Below are 16,630 nucleotides of genomic sequence, written 5' to 3'. Positions count from 1 at the left end.
TAGGGGTAGTTAACTGGAGATAAAAGTCATATGGCTTTCTTGCCTGGGCTGGTTTTGAACTGTGGTCCTCAGATTCCAGCCTCCTGAGCAGCTAGGATTGTCCTGTCCTAGAATCACATAGACCACCATTTCCCACTCAGTTTAGTTACCTGAGAAGTCAAAACATGAAAAACGACAGCAGCATGGTGCTAGACCATGAGAAGAATAGAGACTTTATACTTCCCATTCACCATGTATTTCTTTTTGTGCCTCACGTCCCCGCAGGGAGTGATGTCCTGATTGGGGATATACTGGTTCTGCTTGGAGCTTCCCTGTATGCGGTTTCTAACGTGTGTGAAGAATACATCGTGAAAAAGCTGAGCAGACAGGAGTTTTTAGGAATGGTGGGCTTGTTCGGGACCATCATCAGCGGCATACAGCTGTAAGAGGCGACATCATTCTTAAAACCACGAGTTAAATACATCATAGTCGATTACTAACTACTAACTAGTACTGGTTAGTCTTGACTTGCATTTGAAACCAGTAGTGAGAGAAGAAATACCAAAAATGATGTCTTTTTTTTTTTTTTTGCCATTACTGGGGCTTGAACTCAGCGTCTCAAGCTCTCTTACCTTTTTTTGCTCACAGCTGGGGCTCTATCACTTAAGCTACACCTCTATTTCAAGCTTTTTTTTTTTTTGGTCCTTCCTTCCTTCCTTCCTTCCTTTCTTTCTTTCTTTCTTTCTTTCTTTCTTTCTTTCTTTCTTTCTTTCTTTCTTTCTTTCTTTCTTTCTTTCTTTCTTTCTTTTCTTTCTTTCTTTCTTTTTGCTGGTCCTGGGGCTTGAACTCAGGGCCTGGACACTATCCCTGAGCTTCTTTTTGCTTACTGATAGTGTTCTACCACTTGAGCCTCAGCGCCACTTCTGGCTTTTTCTGAGTAGTTTGTTGGAGATAGGAGTCTCACAGATGTTCCTGCCTAGGCTGGCTTTGAACTGTAATCCTCAGATCTCAGCCTCCTGAGTAGCTAGGATTACAGCCATGAGCCACCAGTGCCCAACTTTTTAGGCTTTTTTTTCCTAGTTAATTGGAGAAAAGAATGTTTGGGATTTGTCTCCCTGGGCTGACTGAACTGAGATTTTCAGATTTCAGCCTCTTGGGTATCTAAGATTATAGGTCTGACAAACCAGCCCTGGGCAAAGGATGTCTTATTTTCTTACATGAGTGAGATGCTTGGGACTGCTGATAGCAATGTAGTAAAAGTACTCCCAGTCAGAACTTTTTCCTCTTTCAGTTATTTCTGGGAAATATTAACACATTAACTTCATAAATTTATTCAAGGGAAAACATTATTTTAGGTTTTTGTCCTATACCTGAGCACTGTGGAAGAAAGAATACTTAAAAGAATCAGGCATCCATCCATCCATGCGTCCATCTGTTCATCCATTCATTTATTTTCCCAGACAGAATTTCAATTTGTAGGCCAAGCTATCCTTGAATTTGGTGACCCTCCTGCCTCTGCCTGGCGAGTGCTGGGATTATAGGCATGTACCACCACACCCATCTTCTTTATCATTTTTTGGTAAAGGGTAGCTTTAGTCTAAGAAATCTTCAAAGGTCAGCATAATTTCTTTCTTTCTTTTTTTTTTTTTGTGGGTCGTGGGCTTGAACTCTGGGCCTGGGCACTGTCCCTCAGCTCTTCAGCTCAAGGTTAGCACTCTACCTTCCTGAGCCACAGTGCCACTTCCAGTTTTCTGGTGGTTTATTGGAGATAAGAGTATCATGGACTTTCCTGCTCAAATTGGCTTTGAACCGAGATCCTCAGATCTCAGCCTCCTGAGTAGCTAGGATTACAGGCGTGAGCCACTGGCGCCTGGCCTAACATAATTTCTTACCTTAGCAGAAGTATAGCAACTAAACTACTGATAAAATAGAAAAAAATCTGTGTGTTGATCTCTGTTACCTCTTGTTTTAATCTTAGCTTGATCGTGGAATATAAAGATATTGCCAGCATAAAATGGGACTGGAAAATTGGTATGTAATTCAATGATGATTATTTTAAATTAGAATTCTTTTTTTTTTTTTTTTTTACTTGTCAGTTATGGGGCTTAAACTAGGGGCCTCGGCGCTGTTCCTGGAATTCTTTTGCTGCAGGATAGTGCTGTACCACTTAGAGCCATAGCACCATGTCCACTTGAACTTGGCCTGGGCACTGTCCTTTTTGCTCAAGTCTGAGGCTCTAATACTTGATCCACCCTCCACTTCCAGCTTTTTGGTGGTTAATTAGAGATAAGAGTCCCACAGACATTCCTGCCTGGGCTTGGCTTTGAACTGTGATCCTCAGATCTCAGCCTCCTGAGTAGTCAGGATTATAGACGTGAGCCACCGGTGCTCAGTTCTTTCAGTCTTGTAACTAACAAAAATGCATGCCTAAATTGGGTGCTGAGGTACAGTGCCCAGGCCCAGAGTTCAAGCCCCACGACTGACAGAAAATGAAAATGAAAAAAATGTGTCCCTAGAAACATTCTTCATTTTTATTAATATTCCTATAGCCTAGTAAAATCGCTTCAGTGATAGTTGTGTTTGTTGACTTTTCTCTCTGACAAGTGGTAGATGAATGTCCATAAAAGTTATTTCTTGCCAGGCATTGTTGGCAATTACATCTGTTTCTTAAGGCCTTCAAATTTATGAAGATTGTCATCTGTTTGTGATTTGGGAAGCAATTAACTTGAAGCATCTGATGGTTATATAATCATCTCCCATTGCTTCTCCTCTGATATTTCTGAGCCTCTGCAGAAATGAAGCAGAAGATGTTAGGAAAGATTCAAACTTTACTTCATGATGGGCAAAAAGAAGTGACATAGCACATACATGTCACTGAAGATTGTATGCCACACTTGAATAATTTAATAACCTACACTGCCAGAATATGTGAAAATACGTGTCTTTGTATGCATATATGAATTGAGCATGAGATGAAATGAAAATGGCTTCAAGATAGATTTATTACCCTTGCCGTCAGCACTGTCCTAAAGAAGATGATTACATTGTGCTTTCTTGTGACATTTAGTAAGGTGGACAAAATACAATGGATTTAATATCTGTCTTTGATGTCCTAAAAATACTTTATACCGAATCCAGTCACTCAAATCATATCCAACCAACTAAACAAATAAGAGGTCAAGCACAGATGACAAGCGATGTTTCTTGACAGGTGACATTAATTCGGTTCTTTTGCCCTTTAATCTCAGGTATCACTCAGCCTTAAAAGGGAGGATTACCTGGGGGTCATAAGAGCTGAAGACAGTCCCACTGTAGGAAGGATTTTATGGCCCAAATCTTCTAACACCCTTTTAGATCTTCACAACCTGTGATCTTACTCCCCAAGCTTTTTCCAGAGAGCTTTGGAGTCTCATTGGCAATGCTGATCGCTAGGGAGGGGGTGGGTTGGTGATATGGCAGCTGAGTCTTGGCTCCTCTTTCCCCATTTGTCTTCTGATTTCTTCCAATCATGTTAGCTATTTTATTATTATTCTTTTTCCCTGCAGCCCTGCTATTTGTGGCCTTCGCCCTCTGTATGTTTTGCCTGTACAGCTTCATGCCACTGGTGATTCAAGTCACGAGTGCCACTTCTGTCAACCTGGGCATCCTCACAGCTGACCTCTACAGTCTCTTCTTTGGACTCTTTCTATTTAACTATAAGGTAAGAAGATAGGTTGTGTTCAAGTAAGAATACATGCTTGGTGTAAAACTTTTCAAAGCCTTGGTATGTTGTGTAGGACAGGAACCAGCCGTTATCTTTACAGTTTTGCTGGCTAACGTATTCCTGAGCTAACACGGAAGGGCCATTTACAGCTTATTGACATGATTAGAAACAAAATGTCAAAGGCAAGCAGACAGGTGGTCTTGATAGGCCCATTATTATTGCTGCTGCTGCTGCTGTTGTTGTTTTCTATGAGAATGGTCAAGAGCTACAATATCAGGCTGAAGGTAGGAAATTGCTCACTGGTACTGAGGCTGAATTTTGCATTAGGAGCTGGCCATTCTCATTCTGCAAGTAGGCAAGTGGTACTCATTGTCTGCACTCACATATGTATATATTTCTGTGTGTATATGTGTGTATCCATATCTATGTGTGTATATGTATATATATATATATACACATATATATATTAACTGTCATATTACCTTTCTCAGTTCAACTTTTGCTTTTTGTGTGGTGCCATTGCTGGGTCTTGAACTCGAACTCCTCAGATCTCAGCCTCATAAGTAGCTAGGATTATAGGTGTGAACCACTGGTGTTCAGCTTTGTCATTGTCTTCATTTTTGTGCTGGTTCTGGGGCTTGAACTCAGTTCCTGGACTCTGTCCCTGAGCTTCTTTTGCCTACGGCTAATGCTCTACCACTTGAGTCACAGTGCCACTTCCAGTTTTCTAGTGGTTAATTAGAGATAAGGGTCTCATGGATTTTCTTGCCCTGGCTGGCTTTAAACCATGATCCTCAGATCTCAGCCTCCTGGGTAGCTAGGATGACAGGTGTAAGCCACTAGCATCTAGCAGCTTTGTCATTGACTTTTTAAACGTAATCCAGGCTGGCATTCAAGTCTTCAACCTCCTGCCTCTACCTCAGCTGGCCAAAGGTAAGGGCTCAGAGACATATGCAAGGGAGGACATTCACCACCTGTTCTTCTCTTGTTCCAGTTTTCTGGACTCTACATCCTGTCGTTTACCGTGATCATGGTGGGCTTTGTCCTGTACTGCTCCGCCCCGACACGCACGGCAGAGCCTGCGGAAAGTAGCGTGCCTCCGGTCACCATCATCGGCATCGACAACTTGGGGCTGAAGCTTGAGGAGAGCGGACTCCCAGACACCCACTCTGCAGTCTTGTAGCTGGAGATGACAGTGCACTCCCTGCGCACCCCCCAACCCCCAGAACACACAGTGTCCTCCACCAGGGGACACGACCAGGTTCACAGCAACCACTTCCACAGCACTGGATAGTGGGCATCCAGTGGAAGGAACTTTGAACAATGTAGAAATGCCAGACTAGAGCAGACCCCCTCCAAGGTGAGGGTTGTGTTTCTCGGTGATCATGACCAGTTCCACTTTGTGCCAGAGACAAGGTTGCCAGTCCTACCCAGGGCTCTGAGAGGCCCTCCTGGGAGAAAGTAGCCAACAGTGGACTGAGCCCTGGGTCAGGAACAGGAACGTGGGCCTGGGTGGGTTTCCTCTGCTGGAATCTTTGGGGGTTTTGTCCTACTGGGGCAGTCAGTGTCCATAGGCCCGATAGCTGATGGGCACAGGTGGGGTCTAGTCACTGATTGCATATGGCGGACACATGGACCGGTTGGGCAGTTCTGAGAGTCTTAAGGTGAGTGCTGGAGAAGCATGTTCATTTCACGTTTAAGACTTTGGCCCTGGGGTCAATCGTGCCTTCATCCAGCACGGCTGAGCTTCCAGAGGAAGACAGGAAGGGATCATCAGGGCAAAACGGTGGGAAGTAAAATAGAAGAGGTTTGTCTGCGCCATTCCTGGGAGGAGTTGGGGGCTGGGGGTTCGGAACCTGGCCCAACTGGAGCTAAAGGGGAGCGGAGTAATCTAGGAACCCTCTCCCAATTGTGTTCAGTGCCTCTGTCACCATTGTTGCTGTCACCCCTTTTCTCCTTCCTCCTCTTCTTCCTCCTCCTTTTTCCACCACTTCTTTTTCCTTCTCTTTTTTTCCCCCCATCCTTTTCCACCATTTTTCTCTTCCTCCTTTTCTTCTTCATCTTCCTCTTTCTTCTTTCTCCTCTTCCTCCTCCTCTTCCTCCTTCCCTTTCTTCCTCCTACTTACTTTCTTCTTCCTCCTCTTCCCCTCCACTTCTCCCCTTCTTCCTCCTTTTCCCCCTCCACTTCATCTCTTCTTCCTGCTTTCTCCTCCTCCTCTTTTCCCTCCATCCCCTCTTCCTTTTTCCTCTTCTTCTCTTCCTCCTTTCCTTCCTCTCCCTTTTGCTTTGTCTTCCTTCTTTTCATCTTCCTCCTCCTTCTCTTTCTCCTTTTCTTCTTCCTCCTCTTCCTCTTTCATTCTGCTCTTCTTTTTTCCTCCTCTTTCCCCCTCCTACTCCTCCCTCATCATTCCCCTCCTCCATCTCCCCCTGCCCCTCACCAGCCACATTCATTCCTTCACGTCAAGTTACAGAGAACACTGCATTCCAGCTGCATTGAGCTCTACACTACACACGGTGAGAGTTCTTGGACCAGAGCAAAGATGCAGTCACTGTTCTTTTAAAAACAGTATTTTCATAACTTGCAGGAATGCTTCCCGTGAATCTCATCTTGTTCCCTTGCAGCCCAGAAAGCGAAATATTCCTTCCAATTATCACAGCAAGGAGAACACTTTGTTTCTATAAACTGCTAAGAAAGGCCATGAACATGAAGACACAAATTAATGATATCTCTGAGAAGAGTAACACTCCCCTCCACCCACCCCCTTACCCGGCTCCAGGCCTTGGAAGCCCCTGATTGTTAAGAAAGGATACTATATTAGTTTGTAACAAATCTATGCAATGCTGTGAGATTTCATTGACATTCTGCAATACAGAGTGGTAGCCTGTACTTGTAGCAGCTGTCAGAGGATCAACATATTGGGCACCATTCTTAGAAAACTCCATGTAAACTTTGGGGGGAGGGAAGAAATTTGGAGGAAGTGTTCATATTATTAAAGCAATTTGAATTCATGGAAATCCAGCCACTGGGTTTTCTTCATTTACCTGGCTCTTCGTGTAGATATTGACTCAATATCTTCAAGACTTTACTTCCAACTTTTTTTTTTTTTTTTTGTCGGTCGTGGGGCTTGAACTCTGGGCCTGAGCGCTCGCTGTCCCTCAGCTCTTCAGCTCAAGGCGAGCGCTCTACCACTTGAGCTACAGCGCCACTTCCGGTTTTCTGGTGGTTTATTGGAGATAGGAGTCTCACGGTCTCTCCTGCCCGGGCTGGCTTTGAACCGCGATCCTCAGATCTCAGCCTCCTGAGTAGCTAGGATTACAGGCGTGAGCCACCAGCGCCCGGCTTTACTTCCAACTTTTAGGAGTCATACCTCCTGCAAGGTTGAGGTCCCCAACACTTGGAGACTAGCTGGGCTGGAGGAAATTTCAGAGCGAGAATGCTTTCACATTCTAAATGTTCATGGCTTTTTTTTCTTTTCTTTTTTGAGAGAAATAGCTCTAGTCTCTGCAACCTGTTAAATCTGCCATTTCCAAACCACTGTTTGCTTTCTCTCCCCACCACAGACAGTGTCAAACAATCAAAAATAGGGTTTTATTAAGATATTTGGCTTTGGGGCTGGGAAGGTGGCTCAGTGGTAGAGCACTTGCCTTGCATGCATGAGGCCCTGGGTTCGATTCCTCAGCACCACATAAGCAAAAAGAAAAAAGCCAGAAGTGGCGCTGTGGCTCAAGTGGTAGAGTGCTAGCCTTGAGCTGAAGAGCTGAGGGACAGTGCCCAGGCCCAGAGTTCAGGCCCGACGACCGGACTCCCCCCAAAAATAAAATAAAATATTTGGCTTTTTGTTGAAGACTTTTGGTTTGATTAGCATATTACTTCTTACCCTCTTTCCCTCCCTCCTTTCCTTCCTTCCTTCCTTCCTTCCTTCCTTCCTTCCTTCCTTCCTTCCTTCCTTCCTTCCTTCCTCCTTTTCCTCCTCCCTCCTTCTCTCCCACCCTCCCTCCTTCCTTCCCTTCTTTCCTTCCTTCCTGTCTTCTTTCCTGCTAAGGGACTCATGCTTACTAGGTAAGCACTTGACTACTTGAGCTACCTCCCCAACCATTTTTATTTTATTTATTTTTTTTGACCATGATCCTTATTGTCTCCAATATAGCTAGGATGACAGGTGTGTACCACCACACCTAACTTTTTTGTTAAGATGGAGCGCTGCTAATTTTTGTTGTTGTGGTGGTTGTTGTTGGGGGCGGGGAAGCCTGGGCTGCCTTCTAAATTCTCTTAATCTCTGCCTCCCAAGTAGCTTGAATTACAGACAGGAACCACAGTACCTGGCTAAAGTGTTTTGTTTTCCAAGTGTTCCCAAAGTATTTGATCAGGACTGGCCTCAGTAGGGGTGAACGGTTGAAACACTGCGCTCTAAGAGTTGAAGCACCTTCTTGTGGCTTACATAGAGTTTGGTGGTTCCAGTGGAGAAAGAATCCAGGATTTTAACCTCTGAGGGTAGCTGGGACCCTGTCCTCACCCTGGCTTCTGAGGATTGCTCAGCCAACCAGTACAATATCTTCTGTCGTGAGGGCTGTAGGAAGGTGCTTACAGAAAAACTAGGCTGGCATGCCATATTCTCTGCAGTAGTGGAGTTTTCCCTTTAAAGATGTTGTCTCCCTTTGTCCCTGTGAGATCTCTTATGTCTGGTCAGGACTCTGCTGCCATTATAGTGGTGATGTGCCATTTTGTCCAATTGAACCACTTAGTCCCTGGGCAGATGTTCAGCGCCCTCAAAAAGATATCAATAAATCAAGGGAAATGCAGCAGATAGCCACTTAGCTGATTAAAAGGCAAGAGATTTATGAGGAAATTAGGTAATGCTGAATGTACAGTTCTCCAATAGTAATAGAAAGGGTGTTCAGAGAAGTCTGGTCATGTAGAATTGGTATGTAAGGGATTAAAGCTGCTTCAAAACACCAAAATGTTTCCTATCCTTCCCTGCATAGACCTGCCGGATTAGAGTCCCAAGGTTTTCTCTCCCAGTGCTTAACCTGCTGCCATTGGTTTAAGTAATGTCTTCTCTAACAATCTTACAATGTAGCCACTTATGGAAATGGAAATTTAGATATAAGGGGGGAAGAGAATCGATGCTGATCAGAAAAAAAAAGGCATTGGAATTGGTATTTGCTGCAATGGATGATAAATAAGCTTCTAGATGTTTCCATGTAGTCATCATTCAGTCACTTAGCACTAATCCTTGCCTGCCCGGAGGAGAGCAGAGTCCAAGCCCAAGGTGAGACATAGAAAAGGTGCCTGGCACAGTGCCTGTGTGCTCTGAGCCTATAAAATATTTATCTCCAGGCACTGGTGGCTCATGCCTGTAAATCCTAGCTACTCAAGAGGCTGAGGTCTGAGGTTGAAGTTCAAGGCCAGCCCAGGTAAGAAGGTCTGGGAGACTGTTATCTCCAGCTTACCACCAGAAAACTGTGAGGCTCAACGTAGTAGCGTGCTATTCTTGAGAGCAAAAATAGCTCAGGGACAGCACCCAGGTCCGGAGTTCAAGGTCCACAACTGACAAAAAAACAAAACAACGAATTTATGTTTAATTTTGCTATGTAGTCCTATGTCATGTAGAAGGTCATTTTACTGCATGATTAGGTTGATTTACACTAAATAGTAAGCCATCAAGCTTAAAGAAGATCTGATTATTTTCTTTAAAATCATCACACTGCCAGGAATCTTTTTCTCTGATGGGGATTAATAGCCATTTGTGCTTTATTGTCATAGCAATAAAATTTACTGCCAAGAGTGTTACTTCAAAGTGAAAAACAAAATACACTGCCAGCTGACAAGCTGACATTTAATTTTCTTCATGTTTAGTGTTATACCTCCCATCCTTTGGTGTGCTCAACTTCTGCCCTTCTGGTTGATCTTCAGCCTTCAATAAAGACTTTGAAACTTGACTTAGAGGTTTCTCTACTTCTTCTATCACTCCAGGGATCCAGGCCTAGAGGACTGAATTGCCCACACTTGAACTTGTTACCTTCATTTCTTTCTAGTAGCTCATCTTGTGTTACATCGATATCTTGTTATTCCTCAGGAGGATGCTACAAACACAATTGACAATCTCAAACAAAGCTCATCTCTTAGCCAGGCGCTGGTGGCTCATGCCTATAATCCTAGCTACTCAGGAGGCTGAGATCTGAGGATTGAGGTTTGAAGACTGCTCCAGCAAAAAAAAAAAAAAAAAAAAGTCTGTACTCTTATCTCCAATAAACTACTCAGAAAAAGCCAGCAGTAGTGTTGTAGTTCACTGGTAGAATGCTAGCCTTGAGTGCAGAGGGGCTCAGGAGTAGCAACAGGCCCTGGTCAAGCCCCAAGACTGGCAAAAAAAAAAAAAAAAAAAAAAAAAAAAGCACATTTCTTTTTCAAGCTCCCCTAAACTCTTTTTTTTTTTTTTTTGGGTCCTGAACTCTGGGCCTGGGTGCTGTCCCTCAGCTCTTCAGCTCAAGGCTAGCTCTCTACCCCTTGAGCCACAGCGCCACTTCCAGCTTTTTTTTTCTTTTGGCTAATGTGGTGCTGAGGAATCGAACCTAGGGCCTCATGCATGCAAGGCAAGCACTCTACCACTGAGCCACCTTTCCAGCACCCAGCTTTTTTTCCTCTCAAGACTAGTATTCTTCCACGTGAGCCACAGCTCCACTTCTAGCTTTTTGTGTGTGTATGTGTGGTTAATTGTAGAAGAATGTCACAGATTTTCTTGCCAGGGCTTGCTTCGTACTGTGATCCTCAGATCTCAGCTTCTTGAGTGGCTAGGATCACAGGAGAGAGCCACTGGTGCCTGGATCCCTATGGAAATTTTACTCAACAATATGTCCTTGGCACTTTTCCATGGCAGTGAACATTACTGTTCCTCGGGGTGGAACACCATTTCCTACAGTAGATAGACTGAGGTTTGATAAAGTACACTAGGTGGCAGTGTTGAAATAGAAATTCTGGAAAATAAAGATCTGCATTAACAAAAGCAAGCAATCCCTGGGACTCTGTCCAGCTGAATCTTGTTACTATTGACATCCTGATAATAAATGATTAGAGGCTGGGAATATAGCTTAGTGGAAGAGTACTTGCCTAGCATGCATGAAGCCCTGGGTTTGACTCCTCAGTATCACATACACAGAAAAACCCAGAAGTAGCACATGGCTCAAGTGGTAGAGTGCTGGCCTTGGGCAAAAAAAAACCCAGGGATAGTGCCCAGGCCCTGAGTTCAAGCCCCAGAACTGGCACACACACAAAAAAAAAAAAAAAAAAAAAAAGGTAAGGAAATGTTTATCTGATTTAGGTTGTTTTACTTTGAGGGCTTCATGTCCCCAGCTTGGGCTACAACCATCAGCTCCCAAGAGCGAGTGATTTGTAAGACTATTTAAATTTGTTTTCTCGTCCGCTTGTGAAACTGAAACTTTGATTTGACTTGAGAGACTTTGATTCAAGTTTCCTGAGGACAGGTAGACCTGGACCTTTAGAACCACAGCCTTCCTGGGGTCAGATGAAGTCACTTTGTATTCTGCAGATACATTTTACCCATGATCCAAGCGCATGTGCGCACGTGCGCGCACACACACACACACAGAGGGCAACACAGTATTTGTGCTAGTCTGGACTTTTAGCTTAGCTACTAACTAGCCTTTTGATCATGGTTACAAACCATAGCCTGTATGATCTTCCCACTTCAGTGTAAGCAACAACAGTCCCAGGTCTCATTCTGAGGTATTACATGTGTACATAAGACAGGTACATAGGGCTTGCCCAACCAGAAAAAAAATACGAAAACAAAATTTCAAGGAATGAAAATTTCTAATTTTCAAAATGAATCCCCTTAAGAAAAGCCTAACTTTATGTCACAGTTTTTGTTGTTGGTGGTGGTGGTTGTGGGGTTTGAACTCAGAGCTTGGGTGCAGTCCCTGAGCCTCTTTGTGCTCAAGGCTAGCACTCTACCACTTAAACCACATTCACTTCCAGTTTTTTTTTCTGAGTGGTTTATTGGAAATCAAGAGTCTCATGGACTTTTCTGCTGGGGCTGGCTTTGAACCACGATCCTCAGATCTCAGTACCTAGGATTACAGGCGTGAGCCACTGGCTCCTGGCATGATACAGTTGTTACCTTACTGTAACTCTTGTCTAATCAAACTGAGATCAGACCAAGAACCCATGTAGGCACTTGGGGCAAAGTCATTTCCCCTCCCATAGTGGTCCTGCACCCCTCACCGTGGTCTTGCGAAGTCCTGTGTGCAGACCTGCGGAGAGCTCATGGCCTTGGGCTGTGGAGCATGCACGCCGTTGGGCATCACTTCATGGCCCATCGTCCCTGGAAGACTTGCTCTGGAACACCGGCTGATTGAACCCCAGAAGTGTGCAGTGGAACAGGTAGTCAGCCAGAGGGGCTGAAGGATGCTTGAAGAGCTCGTACAGGCTGGGTGGAGCCTCAGATGGGGTCTGAGGACTGGTATGACCCACAGCCTCTCCAATAATCATGAGGGGCTCTTGCCTAGAGAGTGGCTATGCAGGTGTTTCTCTCCTTTGGGACCCCTTCTGTTTGGTCGGAGCTCTCTTTACCGTTTCCTTCACTAAGTCTTTGCCACTTTACGTCTCCCCTTGTGTCCATGGACTCATTCCTCAATTACAGGGAGAAAGGACTCCATCCACGTGTTGCATTTGTTCAGTGTCATATTTGGGGGCTGTCTAGGCTATGGGGGGAAAAGGCAAGTAAAATGGACAAATTCATTTCCTCCTGTTGCCCTTTTTCTTCAGAAGCCCTTGCCTTTCACCTTTGACAGATAAAACTATCAAAACTCCGGGCACTGATTGGCCAATTAAAAATACCATAGTTGGCTGGGAAATTGGCTTAATGGTAGAGTGCTTGCCTAGCATGCATGAAGCCCTGGGTTCGATTCCTCAGTACCACATCAACAGAAAAAGCCAGAAGTAGCGCTGTGACTCAAGTGGTAAAATGCTAGCTTTGAGCAAAGTGAAGCCCAGGGACAGTGCCCAGGCCCCGAGTTCAAGTCCCAGGACTGGCAAGAAGAAAATGTGTGTGTGTGTGTGTGTGTGTGTGTGTGTGTGTGTGTGTGTGTGTGTGTGTGTGTGTGTGTGTGTGTGTGTGTATGGAAATATTTGTGGATTCAAGGACAATTTAGAAAAATTCAAAACTACTAGTTCTCTAGGCCAGTGAATAGCAAACTTGAGAATAAAATAGACCAATAAGATTGTATTGAAAATAAGATAACAATGGAATCACAGGACCAGTAAAATATGGTAGATAAAGAATGAAATGGAAGCGCTGAGGTATGTTTTAATGCAGGAATGGTTAGATATACCAGAAAAGTGACACAGAAGGGATAAAATTAAGAAGCATTGAAATTATGTGAAAAGTGCAAGCATAATCTTGCCAGTTTCCTGAGTATACATGATGTTTATGTTATAACGCACAGCAGCATTAGTGACTTCAGGATGAAGAGTGAAAAGAAAATTAAGTAGATAAATAGAGATGCTTTGCCTGGATGGATAATTGTAATGTGTTTTTTTAAGAATTCAGAGTATGCTTAATGTAAGCCCTCATCTAAGAACAGAACAAAACAAGATCTCATTAACACATATCCTTGCAAATCCACAGAGAAAAGGTTCATCTTACACTGATGAACAGAGGTTATAGGAGTGGATCATTAAAAATCTCATGGTATGCTGACAAGCTAGATGACAGCTTTTCCAAGCATGCAAGTACTCAGTTGAAATAAATCCAACAATTTGTTAAACCAAGGCCCCTGTGCTTTTCACTGAAATGGCAGTCTTGGCTCTCATGAAATGTCTCTTCCTCCTGAGATTCACTTGGCTAGCAAAATAGAACTTTCCATTATCATGTGGTGAGTGATACTCCACAGGACTTAAAGTGGAAAGAACTATCAGTGTGAGCTGGGTGATGCGGGTGGCTCATGTATTTAACCCTAGCTACTCAGGAGCCTGAGATCTGAGGATCACGATGGAAAGGCAGCCCTGGCAGAAAAGTCCCCGTGAGACTTTTATCTCCAAAAACCGGAAGTGGTGCTGTGGCTCAAAGTGGTAGAGTGTTAGCTCTGAGCAAAAGAGTTCAGGGACAGCACCTAGGCTCCAAATTCAAGCCCCATGATGGATCAAAAAAACGAAACAAAAGAGCTAAATAAAGAACTATCAGTGACGTTAAGTCTCAAATAATTTCTCTATGGCTAGAATATTTCTCCCTGCTGGAAGTGTGTGTGTGTGTGTGTGTGTGTGTGTGTGTGTGTGTGTCTGTGTGTGTGTGTGTGTGTCTGTGTGTCTGTGTGTGTGTGTTGGTCCTTAGGCTTGAATTCAGGTCCTGGGTGCTGCCCTGAGCTTTTGTACTCAAGTTTAGTGCTTTACCACTTGAACCACACCTCTACTTTCAGCTTTTGGGTGGTTAAATTGGAGATAAAAGTCTCACACAATTTCCTGCCCGGGTGGCTTCAAACTGTGATTCTCAGCTCTCAGACTCCTGAGTAGCTAGGATTACAGGCGTGAGCTGCTGGCTTGTGGCTATGTGTGCTGGGACATTGAACACAGACACCACCTCCAGTGGATGGAATGAGTAGCAGAGCCCGCCCACTGATGGTATTTACTGTGTGCACCATCCTAAAGAGGATTGAGTTTCTACTGGCTTAATCCATTTGACTCAAATAATAAACTCTGCACACTGTGATCCAAACAAAGGTATCCAAGGGAACTGTGACTCGTTGACTCACAGATGCTTATTTTTAGAAAGAGCATATTGAATGCTAACCCGGTCCAGTTGTCGATCTGATGCTTGCCACTGCTTAGCACGATTCCATTAATTAGTTATTTGATTATGAGTAAATATTCTTATCTGCAAAGCGCAGTTTTAGCTATCCCTTAGATTCCTGTTGGTTTAAACCTTACTATTTGCATAAGTAGAATATTAACATGCGAAACTATATCCAGAGGACCATTGCTGTTCTACTTATTCATCTCCCTCATTTATCCCATTTCTCCTAGTGTGAGAAATTTTTATTTTTTACTGGGTACCCTTCCTGTGCTGCTTTTTGAAGAAAAAAAGTGAAAATAGCTACAGCTATGTTTTTGTCTCCCTATTTTTTCTTATTTATAAAACAGCATATGATGTATATAGGCTTTCAACATTTTACTTCTTTCCACTTAATATCTCCTCTTTCCTTCTTTCTTTCCTTCCTTCCTTGTTTCTTTCTTCCTTCCTTGTTTCTTTCTTTCTTTCCTTCTTTCTTCCCTTCCTTCCTTTCTTTCTTCTTCCTTCCTTTCTTTCTTCTTCCTTCCTTCCTTCCTTCCTTCCTTCCTTCCTTCCTTCCTTCCTTCCTTCCTTCCTTCCTTTCCTTCTTTCAGGAAGGAAAGGCCTGGGCACTATCCCTGAGATTCTTTTGCTCAAGGCTAGTACTCTAGCACTTGGGCAACAGCGCCACTTCTTTTTTTTTTTTTTCTGCTTAGGTGGTTACTGAGGAATCGAACCCAGGGCTTCGTGCATCCTAGGCAAACACTCTACCACTAAGCCATATTCCCAGCCTTTGTATATCACACTTCCTTTGCTTTTTTTTCTCTTATGGGTTTTTCTTTGTTGCTGTTGTTTTTAGTTTTGAGACAGGATCTCACTATGCAGCTCAATCTGGCCTGGAGCTTAAAATCCATCTACCTCAGATTCTTAAATACTGGGATTACAGGCATGTGCACCAGACATAGACTCCTTTGCTATCATAACCTTATTGAATGTTATGATTATGATGATAAATACTCATACTATTTTCAAAGCATCTATTTTGGTGTTTAGGGAAGCTTTTATGATCAGTTCTGACAGTTTTTCTTTTCTAGTCTCCACACTTCCTCTATAAACACTGACTGTAAACTGTTTGTTTAATATGCTCTTCTTTTTTTCTGAACCATCCTTTTCTATTTTCTGTTATCTCTTCTCTTCCTATTAATCTTAGTTGTTTTGTTTAACCTATTATTCTTTTATCTATTCCCCAACTTTGCTTGCATTCTTTGTTCTGTAGACAGTTCCAAGTTCCTGGTCAGTTTCCTCTGTCATCTCCTGGTTAAGTTAAACACATCTCTAGTACATTTCTCAGCAAGGTTGGTGTGTCGTCAGAGCACAGATCCACGGAGGGTCAACCTCTTCTCAACCTTCAGATTTCCACAAGATGGGAGATTACCACGGATCATCTCCAATTCAAAATATCCTGTCACAGGTTAGATCTGTATCAGACAAGAAGTCTTACTTTGGGGTTAGGTACTACACCTCTAAGTTTATCTGTTGTTATCTATAAGAATTAATGATGAGGGCTGGGAATGTGGCTTAGTGGTAGGTAGAGTGCTTGCCTAGCATGCATGAAGCCCTGGGTTCAATTCCTCAGTACCACATACACAGAAAAGCCAGAAGTGGCACAGTGGCTCAAGTGGTAGAGTGCTAGCCTTGAGCAAAAGAAGCTCAGGAACATTGCCTAGATCCTGAGTTCAAGCCCCAGGACACACACACACACACACACACACACACACACACACATGCACACGAATTAATGATGATGAAATCTCAAGGCTTTGGCTTGGGAAGGGGAACAGTATGGGACATCCAGATCCTGTCACTGCATATAACTTGGTGTGGAGGCTGAATTTAGATAGGGTTCCCAGAATAGAAATGGACAGGGCGCTAGCTTGGGGAATGCCTCTGGGATGAGCGGGTCAGAAAAAAAGTTTTAGTATAAAAAAAAAAGTCCTTGGGCTATTTTCCCTGTAACAGCTGATTATATTTGCAGCTCCTTCCCAGGATTAACCTGAACATAAAAGTTCATTCATCTTCAAGCTGCCCACACCTTTGAGATCAAAGGAAACTAGTGTCAATCAGGGATGGGAGAGATCTGACACAAGATTCATTCTTTTTTTCTCAA

The 16,630-nt window shown here is 43.6% G+C and overlaps 1 protein-coding gene across 1 annotated transcript in view; it reads left to right on the top strand.

Annotated features, from left to right (window-relative positions):
* Window positions 1-9,635, top strand: part of LOC138821298 (solute carrier family 35 member F2) — a 38,368-nt gene extending 28,733 nt beyond the window's left edge. Inside the window, exons 5-8 of the mRNA XM_070013429.1 lie at window positions 265-421; window positions 1,958-2,010; window positions 3,525-3,679; window positions 4,677-9,635. Coding sequence (XP_069869530.1) covers window positions 265-421; window positions 1,958-2,010; window positions 3,525-3,679; window positions 4,677-4,865 — 554 coding nt within the window. The 3' untranslated portion in view covers window positions 4,866-9,635. The remainder of the gene's footprint in view (window positions 1-264; window positions 422-1,957; window positions 2,011-3,524; window positions 3,680-4,676) is intronic.
* Window positions 9,636-16,630: the final 6,995 nt, after the last annotated feature.

This window comes from Dipodomys merriami, unplaced genomic scaffold (assembly GCF_024711535.1).
Source record: "Dipodomys merriami isolate MVZ:Mamm:240054 unplaced genomic scaffold, mDipMer1.0.p SCAF_91, whole genome shotgun sequence".
In the NCBI taxonomy this organism is placed as follows: domain Eukaryota; kingdom Metazoa; phylum Chordata; class Mammalia; order Rodentia; family Heteromyidae; genus Dipodomys; species Dipodomys merriami.
This window is presented reverse-complemented; position numbering and strand designations above follow the sequence as displayed.